The sequence below is a fragment of the Danio aesculapii genome, chromosome 3, assembly GCF_903798145.1.
Source record: "Danio aesculapii chromosome 3, fDanAes4.1, whole genome shotgun sequence".
Taxonomy (NCBI): Eukaryota; Metazoa; Chordata; class Actinopteri; order Cypriniformes; family Danionidae; genus Danio; species Danio aesculapii.
Window position 1 is genome coordinate 29,479,666 of NC_079437.1, and position 24,932 is coordinate 29,504,597.

Genomic DNA, 24,932 nt, shown 5'->3' on the forward strand with positions numbered 1-24,932 from the left:
AACAATCATGAGAGAACTTCTGTGGCTCAGCTTTAAGAGACAAAAGAACTTTAAATGCTTCCAAGAAGAGTCTCGAAGCACACACAGGCAAACACATCCTCATTTTCAGCCGACTTCATGCTGGGATGCAGGACCCAATTTAGATCCACACTCACAGGCGCAGTGGGAAAACAGCAGAGGTGGGAATAAAGTCGCACATATGCAAGTCACAAGCGAGTCTCAAATCCTGATGTCTGCAGAGAATGCAGTCGATCAAACAAGTCAAGTCAGCGGATCACGGTCATGGCAAGGGACACTGAAAAAAAAGTGATTCATTGAATTTGCTAAAAAAAATTTAAGGTAACTGATTGCAAATATTTATATGGGCTGATTTTTAAACAAACAAATGAAATTGAGTAATGTTCAACTTTAAGTTCAGCCCATATAGATTCTTTGCAACCACTTACCTTAAAAGAATTTAGTGAATGTTTTTTTTTTTTTTCAGTGAACCTTGTAACCATTAGTTACTGCATGTTTACAATCATTTATTTATTAGCCTCCGGGAATTATAAACGTTCTGAATAATGCATATTTAAGGGGAAATTTAATTTGGGTTCTACTTTAATCTGAAAATGTCAATGTTTGAGTTCTGTCAAAAGTGGGTAATTTACTTGACAATGTAGACTAATACGAACAAAATTAAATATCTATATATACATGCATATATAAAGAGAGAGTTCACCCAGAAATGAAAATTCTGTCATTCACTTCTAAACTGAGATTTTAATTTCTTCTATTGAACACAAAAGCAAATACACTGAAGGAACCTGAAAACTTGTAACCATGTTGCCATAGTATTTGTTTTTCCTGCTATGGATGTCAGTGGTTACACGTTTTCAACATCCTTCAAATTATCTTTTGTATTCAATAGAAGAAAGAAACTTATAAGGGTTTATAACCACTTAAGGGTGTATAAATGAGTAGATAATGACTGTTCCTTTAATAAAACCCAACAAAATTTTAGATGCAAGCCACTCTCCTGAAAGCATATTATTTCATTCATTCATTTTCTTTTCGGCTTAGTCGCTTTATTAATCTGGGGTCGCCACAGTGGAATGAACCGCCAACTTATTCAACATATGTTTTACGCAGTGGATGCCTATCCATTGCACCCATCACTGGGAATCATCCATTCACACACATACACTACGGCCAATTTAGCTTACCCAATTTACCTATAGCACATGTCTTTGGACTTGTGGGGAAAACCGGAGCACCTGGAGGAAACCCACACCAACACTGGGAGAAATTCCACACAGAAATGCCAAATGACCCAGCCAAGGCTCAAACCAGCAACCTTCTTGCTGTGATGCGATCGTGCTACCAACTGTGCCACCGTGATGCCCCATTGTATTTCATTATATTATAAAATATATTGTGGAAATGCATAATTAATTGGGTTTATCTTATTTTATGAATTATTAAATATATGAGCCAATATTCAGGCTATTTGTATATTGTGTATGTGTTCAAAATAAGTGTATAATCCGTAAATGCATTAGATTCTGGTTCCAAATGCTCTATCAGATGCAAAAGTAAACAACAAATTAACACTGATGGTGCGCTGTAATATTAATTAAACAAATATTATAATAACTGAAATACTGAAATTACAGATGTCCAGATGATGATTCCTCTTATGAGAGTTGATATTTCATTTACCTCTGAAGTCGGAGCTGTAAATGACGTCTAACCAAAGTTCCAGTATATGGGTTGAAAAAAATTGACTTTGCTGACTAAAAATGGTTTCACGTAGACACAGACAAACATAAAGGCAAATAAAAATTTTTTTTTATAACACTGTAAAACCCAACAATCAACTTTATCAAATGAAATAAGTGTAGTTAACTCAAAATTGACTGAAAGTTAATTCTACTCATTTGAGAAGAGTTTTGAACTCAGTGTTGAAGGTAATGAGTTAAACACCTCATTACTTCAAATGAGGTTAATTCACAGTACTCCTATAGATTAGTTTTTTAAACTCAAATGGTTTGAGTTGCCTCAACTTATTGGGTTTTACAGTACTCAGTTGGTTTGAGTTCTCTTCATTTATTGGGTTTTACTGTGCTCAAATTGCTTCGTTTACTCAAATAAATTAAGTTGACAGTACTCGTTAGGATTTGTTTTTGAACTTAATTCGTTTGTTGCAATTGGTTTCCTCAAATGGTTTGAGTTACTTTAACTTTTTGGGTTTTACAGTGTATGGGTACTTTCAATCCTAATTTGGGTCAAATATGGATGCAATTACTAACTCTTAGATTTGTTTCCAATCTAACTGGATTTGATGGCATCTTGGAGCATTAATTTGTAAAATGGAATCAGTCTGTCAACGTTAACGCAATGTATTTAACTCAGTAATTTATGCGTAGCTAAGTTTTGCATCCACTCGGCACCATGGCATAACCAGAAGTCTATTTGTTTACAATTTTAAAACAATTTTTTTGTTGTTGTTGCCATTTTAACATTTCCAGCATTTGATTCTATATGGAACACTAGTCTGCAAACAGCTGCACAGAGTATGTTGGAGAAAATTCAATCACAATAGCTGGATAACAAATGTAATGAATTAAAACCGTTTTGCTTGTGGAAATCTAGTTAATGTGTTACAAAAAGGATAAGTACAAGAGAAAGAATCATTGCACTTTGACAAATCCACTGATTGAGCTAGTCAGATTAGTTTTACAGACAGAAATACAGTCAGTAGAGTTGCAGTGGGCAGTTCATCTGACACTACATATTCTTAAATTTGGGTTATGTATGCTAAACAATGCTGGGGTTGTTTGAATCCAAATAGAGGTAAAATATGCACAACTGCTGGGTTAGTATTTTAATTTCAAAATGTAACCCAGCAGTTGGGTTTGTCCATGTGTTAATGTTCAAACATACAACATCAAGTTAACATCCTTCATGAGCGTCTCTCTTTGGCTCACTTTTGTCCTAGCAAACAAACACTGTTGGCTTTCATGATCAAACATTCACAGATCTCAGCATGTTATGCTGAGCAACATATTCCTTCAGCTCTTATGGGCCATTTGTAAATGTGTGCTCCACTGTAAATGCTGGCAGCGTGTTAGAAAGGAAAGCATTTGTATCTTTCGGCTCATTCGGTTTCTCGTGGCGCTTTTAAAGCTCCTGATTGGTTTGCTGCCCTAAAAAGACCAACTAAAGCTGCGAGAGTCTATTTTGGTTGCAGCAATTTCACTCCCTCGCACACAAATGTGTTGTTACATGACGAAGAGTTTGTTCCAAGAGGTGTCTGTTGCGTTACTGATTCATAGATTAATAATGACCCTCAGCCAGATTAAATTAAACCGAAAATGTCACAAAGGTACATCTAAAACGTGGGTTCTATTAATATGGAAATGAGTACCTAAAAATTTAATTGTCAAATTAAAAACGTTCAAAATATTTGACCAGGTTTGTGAACCCTTGGTTGACACCTAGCTATTACATTTCTTCTAGATGGATTGCACTAGGTACAACTTTTTTGTAAAGTGATGTAAACCCAACAGGTCTCTTTATTTCCTGATGTTAAATAGTATCTAAATCCAAGTGATTTTGAGGCCCACCGCAACATGTAGGAGTGTGGTTTTCCTCACCCACCGAATTGATTGACCGTTCAACATTGACATTGATTGGCACCATGTTTATATAATCTGTATACACGTCCACAGAACATTTTTTTTCGCAAATAAACTGGTATTTTTCAAAAATAAGTTTAAAGCATTTTTAAAACAACAAAGACCGTAAAATAGTTATGCAATTAAACGCTATAATCACCACGACATGGTGTCAGTAAACGTGTGTGTGTGTGTACTTCAACTGACCTGCGTGAAGTTGGCCCCCCACCCAACACAAAACATCTGCAAAATTGTCTCGTTTGTTTGTGCTGAAAAAAATATTCATTTGTGCATTTTTTTTTTTCCAGATATTAAAATAATATTTGTAGGTCATTTAGTAGTAACACAACCCCTCCACATGCTTCAAATATATTTTAATAACTGTAAAAGCACAAAGGGATCTTTCACCGGCACAAACAAAGCACACATAAACTAGCATATGTTCGTTAAATTGAGCATGTTTGGGGGGGGGGGGGGGGGGGGGATATGACAGCTGAATTACCTACAAGTATTATTTTAATATTTCAAAAACCAAATCAGCACAAACAAATATTTCTGCAGCACAAACTGCGCAGAAACCAATGAGACTATTTTGCTGACGTTTTTGAATAAACTCCATCACAAATACATTAAAAAACTTGGTATTTTTTAAGTAATGAGCTGTATTTCAGTGTCATCCGAGTCTCTCTGTCACTGTGCTGTTTATCTGACTTGATGCATGATGAGAAGCAGACATGCATTTGGGAACGGTGGGCGGGGAGAAGGAGCTCATTTGGATTTAAAGCCACAGACTACAAAAACTGCCACAATGTATTCAGATACCAAAATAGGCAGATTCTGAAGGCTATAATAAATAATCTGATGGGGATTTTGAGTTGAAACTTTAGACACATTCTGGAGACACCAAAGGCTGATCTTACATCTTGTAAAATAGGTGCCCTTTTTAATATGTTCTCAATGCTTTTTAATGCTCCACGAGTACTTTGCCAAGGAAGGGATGAGAGTGCAAATAAATGTGCAATTTCTCTTTTTAAAAGAAATAATAAATATAGCACGTTTTCTTTGCTGAATCCTCTGCAGTCCATTATTGGGAAGAACAAGATTCATAAATCTACTTTTCACTTCATTACTCAATGAAATCTTACCCAGGCTGTGTGCATTTCATTTCAGCATGCTCAAAGTTATAAAATCTGTATTTAGTTGGTTAAAAAAAAAACTGTTGTGTAATTGTCCTAGAACAAAACGCATAACTCTAGGGACATTCTTGTTCCCCATTCATTATCCCGCAGCTGGGACAATGAGTTCAAGTACACCTTCATGCTTAATCATTAATGCTGTAGAGCAAGAGTTCATACATGTTAATTAGTAAAGAGGTGGAAAGGTCATAACTGGTCCCCTCATCTCTCCAGATACTGTACAATGCATGAATGCTAGATTTATAACCAGGCGGCGAGACTAAGCTGAAACAGAAAAACAAACACCACCTTGGGATGAAAATTAGGCTAAATTGTTTAACAGATGTCCAAACACAAAATCAGTGTTAAAAACAGGCTTTCAGGACATTGTTGAAATGAGAATAGAGCTACATTTTCCTGTGATTTTTTTTTTTTTTTTTTTTTTTTTTTTTTTTTTTAGTTTCATTCTCATTATTATTATTTTTTTTGCCAATATTTGAGTAGCTTGAAACACAAAAAGAGATTTCCCCTCACTTCACAGGTTGTCTTTGAAAGCCTATAGACATGATTTTATATGAAGGGCTTGGGACATTTTTGCTGGGAAAATCAAAAAGATGTGATGTTTACGTGTGCGTCTGAGAGCTTTTCTTCTGCTCTGACACATGAAACGAAAGCTTACACAATGTTCAAAATAAAGCAGAAAAAGCTCTTCTTTACTGTAATGTCAGTGTGCAAAGAACTTTAATTCCCCAAAGCCAGACCTATAGTCTGTAGTTGCAAATATACTTTACAATAAAACTATTATAAGTGTTTTTTTTTTTTTTTTATTACAATAACTTCGTCAACATGATGGTGGTAAATTGTAGCATTTGTGCAAACATATCCATATGTTTTTTTTTTTTATCTTTGTTTTGTTTCATATCTTAAAGGTGCAGTAGGTGATCTGCCTAAATGCTAACCGGTTAACATAATATCTTTGAAACACAGTCCCTCCACTGCCATCCAAAGCTCCACTGCCATCCAAAGTCTCCTGAAATCACGAGCGCGCACATTAAAGATGACCAAGACCCATGAGATCATGTCATTCGCCAGTTAGGAAACTTTATAGTACTTTATAATACTTCAATTTGGAATGAACCTCTCGCACCCTTTGTCCTAAAGCGACTACTGCTAAATGGTTGGCTGGTGGTGTGCAGGAATTACACTTATTACTAAGTCATACTTGCATGTCATTTCAGACCGAATATTCAAAGTTCAAAAATGAACCAATGTGAATGTAAAACCAACCTGACCTCAGAAAAGAAGGCTAGGCAGAATAGCGCTATTTACGTATGTTTTGTTAAACTAAATAAAAATCTACATTATCGATGCTGTAAAAGGTCCCTTATGAAACTGAAAATAGTCACATCCATCTTTCACCGGAAGATTTCAGTGGCTGAACACTTCCGTGCATATAACTTATTCGTAATAACAAAATCTACAACAGCTTTGCGTGACTAAAGTAGTTTTGAACAGAATATTACCAGTCTAAAAGAAATACTTCAGCCATGGTGTCATCCTTCCTCCAGCGTGCAAAAGTAACTCCAATATTGATTCAGGACTTTAAAAAGTTTTGATTAAGCATTCGTTTTTACTGCTGTCACTCTCTCGTGTGCATGTGAACACGCAAACGGTAGTTCTGCGTGAATTGGGTCTGCAGATATACAAATCTACATTTGTTCACAGACAGTTTGTGGTGCTTAACAGTATTATGGGAATTGTCGGCCTGACAAGTTTTAATTGGATGAACATTTTTTTTTTGCCTTATGCCTTTTTTCAGAATATAAAAATACATATAAATACGTTTAGATAATTTACTTTAATCATTACTATTGGATTGTAAAGAGACTTTCAACACGCAACAAAAAATGTTTCTGAAGACAATCACCTACTGCACCTTTAAAGCTTTTTTGTTCATCTTGTTATTAAGAAAGAGAAGCATATTTTTACATGCACCTGTAACATCATTCTTATTTGTGTTTGTGCCAACTGGACATTTGCTAAAAATAAATACATTATATGGTACTCAAGTGTACGCACAAGCAATATATTGCTGGCCGCAGTTCACTTAATGGCCACTGGTGTAGCTAATAAAGCGAAAAAAACAATGGAAAATATGACAAAGCCATTTAAAATCATACACAGTGCTATCCCTGAAAAATAATTTTAATGATTTATTATTTAATGATTGTTAAATAAAACAAATTATGTTGCTTACAGGGCATTTGTTGGTTTAAAAATTACCATTAACGTTTTTTGTTATTAATATTATAAGGAAAAAATATATTGCATGAAATATATTGCGTACATGCGTCTTATACCAAGTTTTGTATAATAAAATCTGCCACTGTTACCCCAACTTTAGACATTTAAATTGTTGTCAGATTTATTGAACATTAAAATTACAACCAGAATAAAATTTACATGTATAAAATAAATAAGCCTACATAAAATATTTTTCAAAACCAATTTTAAAAGGAAAAACAGTGTGACAAGTCTCTGCATGGGTGCAGTTTAATTTGTGACTGTGCCGCAATTTAGAGAAACAGGCAAATGTTTTCCCTCTCTCTTTTACAAAGACACTGTGTTTTCTTGGATGAGGGTGAAATATTCTCAGTTTCTAATAATGGCTTATTTTTATTGATATGACCCAAAATATTTTCTATTTTGAACTTCAAATCAAAATTTATGGTTCATTTTGCTAACGCACATTTCTCTTTAGGTGAACAGTTAATTCAAATCAAGTTGATCCACTGAAAAAAAAAAAATGTCCTCTGTTGATATCAGTTTAACACTTGTTTAATATTCTTAACCATGCCTCTCTTACCATTAGTTTGCTATCAGGTTGTCTGCTGAGTCTTAAAGTTGATAAATCAATGTAGAGAAATTTAAGGCCATTAAAAAGTCTTTAGTGCTATTTTGCAAGGTATTCAATTTTATATAATTTTTGATGCATGGTGTGTGGTTGTATGTCAAAGTTTGCCTGAAAAAAAATCTGCGAATATCAGGATGCTGTGTAGTTTATGAAATCCTACTAGATTTGACATCATGCCACTTTGTTTACTGCAATGCAACACCATTATTTCTGCAGTTCTATAGGTGCCAACCTGCTGAATCTGCTAGGTTTAATAGATTTTTATTCAGTATATGAATAATGTTTTCGTTTTGGATTAGTTTTTTACATTAATATTTAGTAAATATACTATAAATTCAAATCTCGCCAGTGTTTTTGGTTGAAACCTGAAGTGGTTATAAGGTCTTAATGTATTTTTACTCTCTGATTCCTGTATATACTCTGGCTATGCAAAAAGAAAGCTCCTTCTCCAACTCAATAATCTGTTTCAGTTCAGGTACACCAACAAACTGAAATAAACTGAGCAACTTTCAATTCACGTGTACTTTAAGGACAAAATCCTTTACTGCTGATATGTTTCACTTGAATTCATTTTGACTAGATATAGCCTATGCTGTTCATGAATTATGAGTTATAACGATTTAATAGTATATAATATAATTTCAACAGTGATGAACCCGGCAGGGGCCCCTGCTTTACTCTTGCAGGGTCCCACGCAGTTTGTGCTACGCCACTGAATCTGTCTGAACTACTTTAGCTTTTCTTAAAAAAAAAAACACACACCTTTTGAATAAACCAGTCGGATTTACAACCAAGCATTCAACAGCTTCAAGTAGTACAAGTTATTCTTTGATGTCTAAATCAGTAATCCGTGTCATTTGCCATCAACTTGGAATCCATTTAAACATGACAAATACACCCAAATGCTAGCTCCCTGATTTGAATAATAATTGTCAATAGCTTTCTTCCACAAGCATAAACCACCCTAAAAATTCATCACTTTGTTTTCAACGGCAGAGTGTGGCATTTAAACTGATTTTCCATTGTGACCTGTACCATGCCCAGCCGTACAGTACGTTGTTATAATGATTTTCACATTCAGAAGGCTGACAGCGCATTTCCCACCTGATGATATTGAACTAACTCCCCATTTCTCATGTATGTTCACATGGATTCCCATCCTAATGGATCACCTGTAGAATCGGCATGTGTGTTCTTCAGTAGATGCACGTTCACATGCAAAAAAGTCGCATGCTCATTTATACCCACAGTCGCATGCATACACATTCACTGGCTGACTAGACGCTCGGAGAGAGAGGGAGAAGGGGGAATGAATGCAGCAGTTTTGAAAGAGCGTTTGGCTCGGTTCAAATAGTTACCATGGTTTCAAGATGTTGCCATGGAAACACAAGCTGCCAATAAAATGAATCTGAATGCAATCTTTGCAGGGAGAGCAGGGATGAAGGGAGGAGAAAGGTAAAGTGAGGCTGAAAGAGAGAGAAAGGCCCCTCCGGATTGCGTCCCACAGTAAAAAAAAGTGAGCAGTACGGCGGAGGTTTTGGCCGAGCGAGGAGGGTAAGAGAAGAAAACAGCGCCAGGGGGTGAGCGGTTAACTATTTTAGGCCGCCAGTCGTCATAGTAACGACAGCCTCGCCATAGCATAAGGAGGTTGTAATGTAGTAAATGTAAGGGAGAGACCGATAAACGTATAGCGACGCTCTGGGGAACAGAAACTGCGTCTTGTGTTGAGTCACACTGATGACTCTCTTCAAAAAATGTCACTGTTTCTGCGCAACTTTGACAGTTCTTTGGCAGGTCTCATTTACCCTATTTGGGTCATTTGAATAGATTGGTGCCTTTTTGCATCCCTATGAAACGATTGAACATGGAATTTCAAAGCACTTTTAAACTGCTAGGACTGACCAAAGTGCTGTACGTAATGCAAATAACAACAGGTGAAGGAAAAAACAAATAGCACTGCTTAATGAAGCAAGTGCAGGCGAGTTAAGAAACATTAATATTTTTCTAAAAGTGAACAGGTGAGTTTTAAAAAGAGATTTAAAAACATGTAAACTGGTGGCCATTTTGAGTTGTACAGGCAAACAATTCTATAAATGAGGACCCAATGCTGAAAAAAAAAAAAAAAAAAAGTTAGTCATTTACTTTCTTAAACAATTCCAGCATGATTTATAATCATTCTCATTCATAAATTTTACTTCAGTTTAGTCCCTTATTTAGCAGGGGTCAAAGAGGTTTCAGGGCTATCCACTGATGCCTCATTCACACTAGCAGCGACTTTGTAGCTGCCTGTTGCTCTGGGTTTCGACTTGCTGCAAACGCAGGGGTGTGTAGGTCTACAGCATGGAGAATACAACCAGCCTCTGAGCGAGCTGAGAGAGGATCACATGAGCTCTGCTGGTGCTCCTATTAGCTGTCACTCCTCTTCATTTGCATAAAGTTAAAGGATTCTCAACTTTGTCGCGTAGCTTGACACGCCCACCTGGTCACCAACGGTCGTTGTCGCTCGCCATAGATATTTACATTAGATGTCACCTACGCTGTTGTTGTCTGTTGGAAGGAATGCGTATTACGCTTATTTCACGCGGCCGCCATTTTAAAGAACCAAAGCGAGGCTGTGGTGGGAAGAAACGCGGAAGTATAGGACCAGCACTGTAAACATTGCAGTGACATGCTGTGGACTACAAACCTCCAGCTGTTGCCGAGATTTCAAAATACAGATATGGTGTAAACATCACTTTAATATCAGTCAGTACGTTTAATTTAAACAATTAAAAGCAATTTAGCATCAAACAACATCACAAGCTCTGTAAGAGTAATATGCTCAAGTGTCCTCCTAGGCTTCAGTTCATGGCAGCAGGTAAACAGAGGGGACGCTTCCCTGCTTCAGCCTATGTAACTTGAGCGATAAACACTGCAGTCCTCTGTAGCACACCCTCGTGTTGTCCCGGTACTGAAGTTTTAAAACAGTCTAATTCCCGCTAAGTTAAATTGAAGCGCCGCTGAGCGCGGATGTCTCGACTGATCTTCACGGCTGCTTCGCGATCCAGTCTCCATGTATCTTGTGTTTGCACTCAATTTACCGCTCTTCACCCAGTGCAAACACAGATACACGGAGACTGGAGCGCAAGCGCGAAACAGCCATAAGGATCAGTAGAGTCATCAAGCAGATCGCTCGGCTGTGTTTGTGCTCAGTAAACAGCGGAGGGTGAACTGATGACCTTCTCGGCCAATCACAAGCATATCTGCTGAGCACGTGAACACAATGGCCAATCAGCGCTGTTTTAAGAAAGCCATCAACAGTGCTTTAAATGTTAGCGGGAAATTGACAAATTTTCTTTTAATTCAGTAACGTGACAAGTCTAATATAGTGAAAGAATCAGTTCATTAACTCGAGTTTGATAAATGGCATCTAAAACGTGTGTTTGGGAAAGAAAACGCTAGCTAACTAGTGCCGTTTCCCTTAACTTAGCTCAAAATGAGCTCTGATTATCCCTTTATATTTCACCATTCATTCAGAACGGACCTTCGGGTCACTCAGAAGGCGGTGAAATGATAAATTTGTGTCTCTTTCTATTCGCTGATAAGATATACAGCCAAGTACACAACGTTCTAATGTAACTCCCAACGATACTTCCGGGTTTCTTCCCACCGCAGCCTCGATTTCGCTTTTAAAAATGGCAGCCGCGTGAAATCAGTCTATAGAACCACCGTTTTAGTACAGGGTAACGCTCCTTTAAAAATGAATGTGAGACCAAGGTGCAGTGGAGGACTGGCCATCCGGAGCCCAAGATATATACACATATATATTTGATCTGGAGTTTTTCCAGTGGTCAGTATGCAAACATTTTTTTAGAATTACAAAAATTATAATTTTACATTTACTTTTTTTTTTTTTATAATGATGGATAAGTGACCATCATTATAAAATTGCCGACAAAGAGCATGTGTCCACCCTCCCTGTTAAATTTGATCTAATCCATGTCCTGAAACACAGCCCCTCTCCTGCTTTCACTTCTCAGTCTAACAGAGGAAGTGATTCGTTTGTTAATGAATCCCCGTTATGAATGACTCGTGTGAACCATTGATATCCCTGTATGCATCTTAATGTGCATATCCACCTTTCTGATCTTAATGGTATATAACATTTGTAATATTAATTAATTTATAGTGGACAGTATGCACATTATCAGGCACCCTTATCTTACATCAAAAACTAGCCGTTACTTCACTTAGCCGACAATAATACAAGTTTCTGGCACCACAGCGTCTTGTCATATTTCATTTACATTATTTGATGATTTTATTCAACAAAACTAGCTTAAGTCTGGTATTTAGTGCGAGTTGGTGCTACTTTGCAGTAAGAGACTGTATTATCATCAATAACATGTTTAGCACAAAAGTTCATAACATACAAAAATTTAAACTAAATCTTACCTATGAAATGTTTTGCCTTTATGCTTTGTTTGTTGTTTTGTTTGCTCATTACTACACCCGTACATAGCGCAAAAGTCCAGCATCTTTAGATTGGCTTTAGTCTTGACCAGTGCGGTTGAATGGCTTTTGTCCTGGGAGCACTGTACAAATATGTCGGCGCTATTGACGCATGCTCAGGGTCCCTATGTGATATCTAGTCTATATCCATGACAGCTTGCGTAAACGAAGGTCGTCAACAATCTCTTTGCTGCTGCGAGTTGCTCGTAGTGCGAATGAGGTTTAAGCCACCGTGCCACCATGATTTATATTCTTTTATTGATATTACATTAATTCAATTAAATAAATTAAACATGATTTTAAATAGTTAAATTTGTATTCATTCTGATGGGTAATGCAGCTGACTGTTGTTTTTTCTGTTTCAGCAAACTTAATTTTTTGTATCATTTCACCTTTAATTAGCAAAAATTAAATGTGCATCTTCTTTTAAGTAATTCTTGATTTGCTAAGCAATATTTTTGGCATTAGTATACATTGTTTTTTATTTATAAAACATAAATAATTAAGTGTCCCCTGATTTAGTGTCAACCTGGTAGCCTCAAACAAATTCCTGGAGGCATTCCAGTGACTGCACTTCAGTTGCATCATCTTTCAACTGGTATTCAGATAGTTCAAACACAAGTTTTTCAAACTCTTTTATTATAGTCTTTTATCAATTAAATTTATTATAATCTCTTGTAGGGCAACGCAGTGGCGTAGTAGGTACTGCTGTCGCCTCACAGCAAGAAGGTTGCTGGTTTGAGCCTTGGCTGGGTTAGTTGGCGTTTCTGTGTGGAGTTAGCATGTTCTCCAGGTGCTCCGGTTTCCCCCACAGTCCAAAGACATGCGGTACAGGTGAATTGGGAAGGCTAAATTGTCCATAGTGTATGAGTGTGTATGGATGTTTCCCAGTGACGGGTTGCGGCCAGAAGGGCATCCGCTGCATAAAACATGTCCTGGATAAGTTGGCGGTTCATTCCACTGTGGTTACCCCGGATTAATAAAGGGACTAAGCTGAAAAGAAAATGAATGAATGAATCTCTTGTAATGTTTTTATAATGAGAATTTACAGTGAAACAGTGTTATTTTAAATCGGCACCTACACATTTGGGCCAAAAAATAAATAAAAATTGTAGGTGTTGTTACAATTTGAATTTGGAAAATATAAAACCGATATGAATATCCAAAGCTTGCAGTTTGTCACTTCTGCCTAAATGGACCAACAATTTTTATACGATCTTTTTATTTTATTTAAATACAGTTGAAATATTAGCCCTCCTTTTTTTTCCCTTTTTAAATATTTCCCAAATTATGTTTAACAGTGCAAGGAAGTTTTCACAGTATGTCTGATAATATTTTTTCTTCTGGGGAAAGTCTTATTTGTTTTATTTCGGATAGAGTAAAAGCAGTTTTTAATTTATTAACCATTTTAAGGTCAAAATTATTAGCCTCGTTAAGCTATATATTTTTTTTCAATAGTCCACAGAACAAACCATCGTTATACAATAACTTGCCTAATTACCCAAACCTGCCTAGTTAAGCCTTTAAATGTCACTTTAAGCTGTATAGAATTGTCTTAAAAAAATCTAGTCAAATATTATTTACTGTTATCATGGCAAAGATAAAATAAATCAGTTATTAGAAATGAGTTATTAAAGCTATTATGTTTAGAAATGTGTTGAAGAAAAAATCATCTCTCTGTTAAACAGTAATTGGGGAGAAAATAAACAGGGGTGCTAATAATTCAGGGGGGCTAATTCTGACTTCAACTGTATATATTTTCACACTCTGGGATGGGCAGTATTTATGATACAAGTAATTCAAATACGTATTTTAAATACAAATTAGTATTTTGTCATTTTTGTTTTGATAGGGCTGGTGAAAATGGCACAATATTTTTTATCGAAATACTTTAGTGTCTTTGTATTTTTTAAAAATACTTTGATTTTTTTTTTTTGTAAGAAATCTACATCAAGACATCAAATAAATGCACCCTCTGATTGGTGATGTCATTGACTCTAAAGAAGAATTGAAAAAATCTTAGGAAAAAGAGTATACTTTACAAATAATAGTTTGGATGGATTGCTTATGCCGAAATGTTTGTCATTAAAACAAACAACTTGAAAATGAGTCCTACAGTGGCGCTTTTTAGAATACTTCGTTGGCTGTTTCGAATGCCAGTAGTTGATCTGCAGGACCACTGTATAGTTAATGAAGAGAAAAGTTGTAAGCCTTAAGATGTCACAACATATGAAACAGAAATATTGAATAATCCAAAACTCCTAATACAGTTTTTAAGAGGTTAAATAACCATTGAACAGAGCTGATGGCAATTTTACTGGCCACATTTGCTATCATTGTTTACTAAGTCAGTTTAATGAGGAAGGGATTGAGCGAATGGGTCTAATTGATGGAAGATTTGCAAATAAATGGAATGCTCCTTTGTAAAAGTATTTTAAAATACAAATACTGTATTTTATTTTTGATACACATTGTGATTGCTGTATTTTGTAGTTTATTTTGATACACCTAAAATTAAGGTATTTGGTATTTTGTTTTAAAATGAATTTCAATGTATTTTTGCCTAACCCTGTTCATATTTTTGATTTATTTTTTTTTAACTTCCCAGGTTCTGCAGGTTGCAATGTCCCAAATTTTGCTTGCCAATCTTAAGCCAATTGTAATGGTTTGTTTTTGTTCAATTTGTAATTTCCCCAACCAATCGCAGAACTCGGGGAACCAGAGTGAGTGCTCCAACGTGGCCCCCTCTGGTCCCTAACCCTGTTCATACTTTGGTTTCTCATAAAATCTTGACACGTTTGACCGCAACCAATCTCGGAGTGGCAAAGTGGTGATTTAAAAGTAAATGCTATTGGCTGTTTTATTTAAAGGGGTGGTTCAAAATGAGCGAATCGTTCAAGAACAACCCATCATTAGTAAATAGCACAAAATTAACCAGGTTCATCCTGGTAAAAGAACCAATGCTAACATTGTATTTCATGATGTGCAGCACAAACAAAAATGTTTAGTGTTTCATGACTCTTTAAATGACTACTACATGGTGCGCATTTGTGACTTATGAAGTAATTAATGAAGTGAAGTATTTCATGATCTTTTAATTATTTACCCTTTTTGACCACCAAAAGAGCGATAGCAAGCTGTAAGAGGAGAAAAAGTAAAACAGGACTGGGAAAGGACCTTGGGCCCCAAGCGCTGTTGTGCGATATAAACACTGCCCGCAAGGCTGTCTCTCTGAATTTTTTCAGCTTGACATGCCGTCATAAAAATGCATTGCTCATGGCAAGATGCTCAGAAAACAGCATGAGATGTGATTAGATGACCAAAGACATCTGTCACAATGTGTACGGCGGTAGTCACAAAATGTGCAGTTTACCTTAATAACAATCCTGATGTAAAATATCTGAGTGAGCCATTCCTAAGTTGTATTTTAAGGGTATAGTTCACTCAAAATTAACATTTGTTGACCTTTAAGCTGCTTTACCATGGATGTCATTCAGTAGCATCAACTACTTGATTACCAACATTATTCATTCATTCATTTTCTTTTCAGCTTAGACCCTTTTTATTATTCTGAATGAACCGCCAACTTATCAAACTTTACGCAGCGGTTGCCCTTCCAGCTGCAACCCATCACTGGGAAACATGCATACACTCACATACACTACGGACAATTTAGCTTACCAAATTCACCTATACCACGTCTTTGGACTTGTGGGGGAAACCGGAGCACCCGGAGGAAACCCACGTGAACACGGGAAGAACATGCAGACTCCACACAGAAATGCTAACTGATCCAGCTGAGGCTTGAACCAGCGACCTTCTTGCTGTGAGGCTATCCACTGCGCCACCGTGATGCCCTACCGACATTATTCTTTAAATATCTTCCTTTATATTCAACAAAACAAAGAGTTTGGGATGAACTATTCCTTTAAGGCTGTTGAAGAAGCTGCTCAATAATTTTTTGGGATCATTCATATCAACTTTATAGACATCACTAGATGACAAAATTAGAGTATTAAACGGCACAGTTCAAAAGTTTCATTTCCCTGCGAAGTGAACGTGAATCAGGTTAAATTTGCAATCCTGTGAAAACTGTTTGAGGATCACTTTCAAAAGTGACGTTAAATTTCCACCTCCTAAACCTTCAGAAAGGTTTCATATTAAACACTTACACTTTTCACCGAAATCGAGGATGTCATAGGTCAGTTCGGTTGCAGGGATTATTCTGCGGGGTGTTGTTTGGATTATTCCTGGTGTTGAACGGGATTAGGATAGGATTAGGGGACACTCACTCTGTGTTCCCGCTGGGAGGTAAGCTAATGAGAGTGCAAAAACCCTTCAGATGAGCCAGACAGCCATTTAGTCACAGTTTGCTGCCAGCATCCCAGCAGCCTGCCCAGGATTAATGCCAACCGCTCCCAGCCGCAAACTCGAACTCTCTCGCTCTCAAGTCTTTTTTTTTAGGCTTGATCTCACTATCCCTACCTCATGCTCATGTGTTCAATCTCTCTCTTTTTCCTCTTCCTCATTATTTGATCCCTCTTTCATTTTTATCATTCCTCTGCTCACTCACTTGTAGCTTCTTCTCCAATTAGCTCATGATAATTAGTCTCAAATTAGAAGAGTGTAGCGGTGTCAAGCTCTACAGCAATTTTTTTTTTCCATTCCTTTCCCATAGACAAGCCTGGGCCACCAATGGCTGTCACTGTCACTGATGTTTGGGGCTTCAATGCTGCTTTAGAGTGGAAGCCTCCAAAAGACAATGGCAACACTGAGATCATAGGCTATACCGTCCAGAAGGCTGACAAGAAACCAAGGTAAATCCAAATCAGCAACAGGACCCCTTGGCCAAATATAAGCGGACATTCTTTTCTATTTAACAGGTTTGGTTAAGTCACTAAAAGTCAGCATGAACTAAAGTTTCTGAGACTTTTATTTCGCTTTGTTGATGTACTTCCAACTGAAATGGAATATTAAGGTGGGGACGGGACTTTCTTTTTGTGCATCATTCCCTCATAGCATACTAACAGTAAGAGGGACATGGTTAAGAATGTTGTGTCTAAAAGATGTCAAACTGATATCAACAGAGTAGTACAGCCACTCCAAATGCAGAAGCAATGGTCAGGCTTTGACTGAAGATTACCAAAACATTGTTTTAACTTGCATTCATTAACTTGCACTGATTAATTGTTTACTTAAAAAATAACAGTGACTACATTTACATGGATATCAGTAACCAAATTAGTTGACTTAATCTGAATAAGACAATAATATGAATAAGGTGTTTACATGAGTTGCTTTTTGAAGTTCCTTTCATGATCCCGTTTCACATGTATAGCACATAATTTCGATTCACGCCATTTCGTCAATTTCGGGCATTTAATTTTTAATTTGTTGTTTGCAGTTTGGCATTTTATGCATGCCAAACAATGACAAACGAGATACTGGATGCATGTATGAACTGCTGAAAGAGGTATTTTAACCTAATTATCCCAACGACTCCCATATGATTTGTTAGCATTAATTTTGTTCCCAAACTCCTCTTAGCATGATGCTAATCTGCGCTGATTGGTTCGATGACCCAGTCTGTTGCGATTGGTCAACTGCTTTCAGCTTATCAACATTGTTGAAATAGTCAGAGTGCAGATTGTATGTGTGAGCTCATTGCAGGAGTGCATTAAAGCAAATGCAGTTAATGCAGTATATTTCTCTATTCTGAAACATGACACAACATCAGTATTAATCCACCCAGTGCAAAAGCTGAACTACTTTAAACTTGACCACCGCACATGTGTAGGAACAGCTGACAGTGGCCATAGCAATGACGAACGGCAGTGAATTGACCACCAAATGCATTTAAATCCGTAAACAACTCAGCGTGGGTCGCGTTTTCAACATGGTTTAGACGCGATATGAGAATATAAGGAGTTACCAGAAACAGTACAAGCCGCATGGAGCAGTTACAACAAAACAATGTTTTGAATTTCCCTGTTGTGAATTTCTCTAATCCGGGTCATGGCACCAAGTTGGTGTAAAAAAAGTAAACTAGGAGAAGATAGGAGAACCCAGTTTTTTGGAGACTTGAAACAAGCAGAATTCCTTTATTGAGACGTGTTGGTTAATCTGCAGTCAACAGCGTCTTCAAGAAGTCCATGTGTCTTCAGAGCCTATCAGAGGGTCTGTAGTCTGCGAGATTTATCACAAGTCTAAATTAAGACAAAGATGTCCTGTCTATATTGTCTTAGGAGGAGGGGAGATGGCTAAACAATGCATGCAAATTCAGTATTGGAGTCAGCATGATAACTGGCATATAGGTGTTAGAAACCGGCCCTAGCAACTGACCACACAAGTTAATCAACAAAAGTGGTTTTCTGTAGCATGAAAGCATCACCCGAAGACAAAGGCAGAGTCGTTATAAGCCTGATCAAAGCATTTGCATCACTCTGGCTTAGCCTGTAGTCAGAAAGACAAGGTAAATGTCCCTCATGGCTGGACTGTTAATAAAATGATATAATCAAAAACCAAAGAATATAACTTTTCAGTTATATGTAGATTATTGTTCATTTGAAAGTAGATTATAAATCAAGCTGACCCAGATAGAGATTGAAATCATCAAATTCTCAACAATTTGCCACACCCCTCACACTTCAGACCATAGCGTCTTTGCAACAAGATTTAACCGGGATCTGATACAGTGTTTGTTGTCTTCTTTTTTTGCTACAGTGTTTGTTGTGTGTTTCAATTTTCCCAGGTCTGCGCACGCAACAAATGGGCGGAGCTAGATTTCTGTGTTGATGTCACACTTTTATAGATGAATCAATAGTTTTAAACACGGCACATTTTCAGATTTAAGCCGATATTTCACTTCACTTAGAGCTGTGTTATGTACTGCATGGAAGGTCATTTTCAAAAACCCAGAATAGGAGCTCGTTAATTTAATAAACCCCATTCAGAACATGCATGATGTATAATGAATAAATATATATAACATTTAAATATCTATTACGCTGAACAATGGTGAAAATGGTTTCACACATATTTGAAGTTATTTGAAACAATAAATATAATGAATTATCATTTTTTGTATATAATTTTAAGAATCTATAAAATTACTTTTGTTAATAAAAATTTTTGACACCAAAATAAGACATTTTAGACATACTATACAATGACATACTTAGATAGCCAATGCAACACACAGAGCAGGTACACTGATTTACTGATTGTTTCTCAACATACTTTAACCACAATGTTATGTTTCTCCACAAATCTCTCTCTTACTTGCTTTAGGAGTGGTTCACGGTTCTTGAACACAATCGCAGGCCGAGCTGCACTGTGTCTGATCTGGTGATGGGGAACGAGTACTTCTTCCGTATTTTCAGTGAGAACATCTGTGGCATGAGTGAGGAAGCTGGACTCAGCAAAAACACAGCTGTCATCTCCAAAACAGGTACCTACATGGCCTTTAAAAATTCATCTCCAAAAACTGAATATTGCATTATATGAACATTATTGCAATATTGTGTCTCTGAAGTGATATGCAGTATGTAATGTGCATTCTTCTAACTGTCTCATTCTTTTAGGTCTTCAATACAAACCCCAACCCTACAAGGAAAAAGACATGAACAGCTCTCCGAAGTTCATCACTCCTCTGGTGGACAGGTCTGTTGTGGCAGGTTACAGCGCTGCCATCAGCTGTGCTGTCCGTGGATGCCCGAAAGTAAGTGTTGGCATAGTGCGTGACTAAATAAACCCATTCATCCATGCAGATGTTTTTAAGCCACTTAAGCGACAATGCTCTCTCTCCTTCTCCTTTGTTCTCCTCCCAGCCAAAGATTATATGGATGAAAAATAAGATGATTATTGGAGAGGATCCAAAATTTCTCATGCAGAATAACCAGGGTGTGCTGACTTTAAACATCCGTAAGCCCAGCTTGTTTGATTGCGGAAAGTATACATGCAAAGCCATCAACGACCTAGGAGAGGATGAAGTGGAGTGCAAGCTGGAGGTTCGAGGTATGGCCAAAAGCATTTGTGGGCTCCATTGTGTAACTCTGACTTTAATGTTTAGTGACACACAATATATTGGCCCAATCCCAATTAAATTTTTTTACCTCTACCCCTTCAAATTTTACCCCTAAGAAATGGGACATCACTACAACGTCATCACGAGCTTGTACTTTATATGAGATCGATGATGGTGATGGCTGTAGTTATTCTAGTTGCGTTATTATTTTGGTATTTATTTTTAGGAAATCACTAAAGGCAACAATATAATTTTATCGTAACGATATAATGTGGCAGTAAGCTTGTAACTGTTGTGAATTTACACCGTGGCCATATTCATCTTATATAAAAATCACACAAAAACAACATTAACATTATAGCAAACAATGTAAAAAGGTCATTCCCAGCCACTAGACTAGGGCTGGGCGATTTGGCCTAAAATCTAAATCTTGATTAATTGAACATTTTAACTTGATTACGATGAATGACCGATTACTTAATTAATTTATTTATTTTTGTCCTTATAGTTCACTGACAAGCACCGTAAATATGCTCACATATTACAATTGAGAGATTTTTGAATGAAGAGTGAACATCAACGCCTAACAACTGAAATTAAAACACACATTGCCAAAAACGAAGTCAATTTTTTCTATGCAAAGTGAATTAATAACAACGTGCAACTTGTAGTTACATTTTTTTGAACAGTGCGCAGGTTTGCGACCGCAAAAAGCCTGCACTGGACCATGCGCGTGCGCTCGATGTAGAAATATGAATCAGCCTTAACCGAGCACAGTCATGTAACTCCAGACACAGTAGGGAAATAATTGAAAAAATTGACTTGGAAAAATTTGATCGATTATAGGTGCTGAATGTTGATTTCGATTGCTTTTCGATTAATTGCCCAGTCCTACACTAGATCTTTCTGACAGGGTATTCGAGTGTCATCCAGTGACAGATGTGAAAGTATGTTGTGGGACTATTATACAGGAGTTATTATTATGGATTATAGATTTTTAATCTATAAATTTCGCCAAATTTAGCAGTTTTTATTTTAGCAATTTTTTTAAAGCATGACCGTAAAACATGAACGCTGTTATGAATATATAAAAACATATGCTTGTTTGTTGTAAAAATTCAGAATAATGGCAAAAAAATACTAATTTGTGCATCTCCTGACTTCCGTGTGCAGTCCATGCCTGTCATTGAAGATTGTGTATTCTGGGAAATTTCGTATCCCTTGATTTAGAGTGTGGTCCTAAAAAAAATCTGTTTCAAAGGCTCTCTAGCCCTTTCCCTTAGCAATACGCCTTCAAGCTAAAGAGAATTGGGTAAGGGGAAGGTCTAAGGGGCTAGAATTGGGATTGGACCATGGATATCTGCTGAAAATGCATGCAAATGTAGCTTATTTTACATCTGTCTCACCTAATGTTATCCCTTTTTGGAAGCATTTTTATTATATAACCAGCCAATGGCCGCATTTTTAAAAATAATTTTAACAAAATGTGCAACCTAAAATATTTTTGAAATGAATATCTGAACGCAATGTATCAAATAAAGAATAGACTCTACTTTGACGGTGTAAATTGTTTGATCATGTTAGCTTACATCACATGTAAACGAGCAATGCTTCTGTATTAGCAGATTTTTCCAATTGATTCTGTACTATGTAAAATAATGTGCACCACTAACAGTGAAAACGTGGATTGTCTAAACATTCTGTCAGGGGTAACGAAGTGTTGGTTTATAAATGACGGAAAATTCCATCTAGTGTTGAGAATCTTTATGGTACGATTACGTTAGAGGATGCTTTGCAAAAACTCACTAGCAAAATTCAGTTGTTGCAACAGGAATTTGCATCCGGAGATAAAAGTGAAGTGAAAATATCCCCACGTGGATTATCATGTTAGTCATTTGAAAGTATGAGACCTGTTCATTAAACATCTCTATATTGACATTGAGCCGTTTTGTGAAGAAATTTTGATGGAATTTTACTATTGTAACCGCCTCTTATAAATGCAACAGATTTAATGGCAACTGATACAACCAGAATTGTTTTATCTTACATTATAATTTTCAGTGTTGACAAATTGTATGTGGGCTGCTTGTAGCATTTTAAACTATGTGCAGCTAAAGCCTTTAACTATAAATTCTAATCCATTTCCCAGAGATGGGTTGCGGCTGGAAGGGCATCCGCTGCGTAAAACATGTGCTGGAGTTGGTGGTTCATTCCGCAGTGGCGACCCCCAATTAATAAAGGGACTAACCTGAAAAGAGAATGAATGAATGAATGAATTCTAATCCAAAGTAAAATTTTTTTGTGTTTTCTTTTTAGTCGTAACAGAGAAGGAGGAAGCGAAGAAGTGAACACACAACCAAGAAAATACCTTAAAGACGGTGGCTGTAAAGCAGTGATATGGGCATCATGAGTGTGTCAGAAAAGCAATACATTTTAGAGTGATTGATTTAGAATAACACTATTATAGGCTACGTTCTCTGCCTCTTACAAAAATGAAAAAAAAAAAAAATAAATAATAATAATACTTGCATATGATATCCCTAACTTGTTTAGCATGGTATTTAAACGGTATGGTATGGTAACAGCATTACTGTTTCATCATAGGCAGAATCATGCTTATTTAATAAAATAATAATGTAGCAATTTTATTCAAGTATGCTTTGTCCTCATGCCAAGTTAAACTGCTTGAAATAAAAGCACATGAAAACAACTTAAATGTGTGCTGTTTCGTAGCAATTTCAAGACGTCATTGACGTTTGTTTGTATGTTTGTGGGCAAAAACATCATTCGTTTCCTGTGTCTGCAAGCTTGATCCAGGAGAGTTAGAGAATCAGGGTCTCATTAGCATATCACACTAGAGACTCATTTACGCACCCATCAACACTGCCCCAATTAGCTCTCTCCCACGTCATTACTGAGCAAACGAATTACGGCTAATTTACACACCCGTAAAACAAACACACAACCACGGCTCCGCTGGGAGAAGCGGCGGCCTTATCAGTTCACTCGACCCAAGACCCTGATCCACGCGGCAGAAGGTAGGTTTAAGAAATGGGCTAAAATTAAACTTGGATATAATTAAGCAGCAAAAAAAGGATAGGAGAAGTAAAGTAAATGGCAAGTACGTACCTTTGGAGCAGAAGATGAGAGTTTTGGGTCTGCTTGAGAAAACACTGAGCAGGAGATAAACAAAAGCTTCTCGAAGTGACCAGCAGATAGCGCACTTAACTTGCTCAACAATAGCTGCAGGACATTAACATCATAATAAGTAGTAACGTTAATGAAGTTAAATGTGCCTCTTGCAGCTGAAACTATTTAAATGAATTTCTGCTGACATGTACCGTTTTCAGGTAACTGCCACTGAAAGTTCACCTGCTGTGTTACATGCATTTTTCCTCGAGTGGAGCGAGATACACATACACAAGCTAGCGTTTGTAGCACTTTAAAATGTGTAGCTAATATGACCTTATAACATGGGCAACGCGATCTGAACTAAAACTAATTTGCAACATATATGCTGTTTTGTGGGTAACAAATTAAGTTGAAGGTTGTTTACGCTTCGTTTTCCCTGCATTAAGGTTTTAATAACAGGCCCGTAGCCTGGTTAAAGTGGTCATTCTTTTTTCGCAAAAAGTGGACCTTTTTGGGGTTATTCGCCTCATTTTTTATTTAATTGTGAGATTTAAATACTGAATCGACATTTTAAGCACTACTTAGCTGGATTAGCTTGTCAGGTGGTAATCATAACCACGTTTTGATTTTCCCAAAAACATTTCCTAAAGATTTAGACAAATAAATATGAATAAATACTTATTTTTAAAATACTTATTAATCATATTAAAAATAATAATAATAAAATAGGAATATGTTAAAGTTTTAAATAAAAACTATAGCCTATTGTCATTTTAGCCTATTAGCCATATAACAAACTGCCAGAACTTTCCTCCGTCAGAACTTGGTCATTTGAATAATAAAATTAAAACATAATAGTAATGTAGAGAATCATAGTTTTCTAGCCTCTCTTGAAAAAAGTTCATTTGAATATTCATGAATAACAGCATTAGCCAAAATAGTATTTAATGAATTTTAAAATGAGCCTGCTTTTGGTGCTTCACACTTTTTTTTATTGGTCATTTTTGTTTCAGCAATAAGGTACACGATTTAGAATAAATATACTTGTGAAATGTTTTCTCTTTTCAAAAAAAAAAATACAGTAGCGAAAGATAACTTTGCTTGCGTCAGATTGTATGTTTTCTTGCACAGCTGGATGTTGGACTCATTAAAAATAATTGTTTGCATTGATCAAAACTGATTATCTGAAGTCACACCGAAGCGACAGCCAACAGAGGATTCCACTTGGTCTTTAGGCCCTTTCCACAGGTTATTTTCACAATTTATGAAGGCATAGCATTTCCCAGAGATGGGTTGCAGCTGAAGGGCATCCGCTGTGTAAAACTTATGCTGGATAAGTTGGCGGTTCATTTCGCTGTGGCGACCCCAGATTAATAAAGGGACTAAGCCGGAAAGAGAATGAATGAATGAAATGAATGATGGCATAGCATGGCAAAATAAGACAAATGAGCTCCTTATGGGATGTATTTTGGAACTTTGTCAGTGAGGGGTGGGTCTCCACTTAATTTGTTTCCTACTTCATTTTTAGCTACACA

General features: G+C 36.7%; 1 protein-coding gene across 1 annotated transcript; it reads left to right on the forward strand.

The window, feature by feature from the left end:
• The first annotated feature begins 5,680 nt into the window (after positions 1–5,680).
• LOC130220323 (myosin-binding protein C, fast-type-like) lies at positions 5,681–22,975 on the forward strand. The gene is made up of 7 exons (XM_056452688.1): positions 5,681–5,689; positions 16,860–17,056; positions 18,404–18,416; positions 19,530–19,689; positions 19,823–19,959; positions 20,069–20,255; positions 22,582–22,975. The coding sequence occupies exons 1-7, from the start codon at positions 5,681–5,683 to the stop codon at positions 22,611–22,613; spliced, it is 735 nt and encodes a 244-aa protein (XP_056308663.1). The 3' UTR covers positions 22,614–22,975.
• The last annotated feature ends 1,957 nt before the right edge of the window (positions 22,976–24,932 follow it).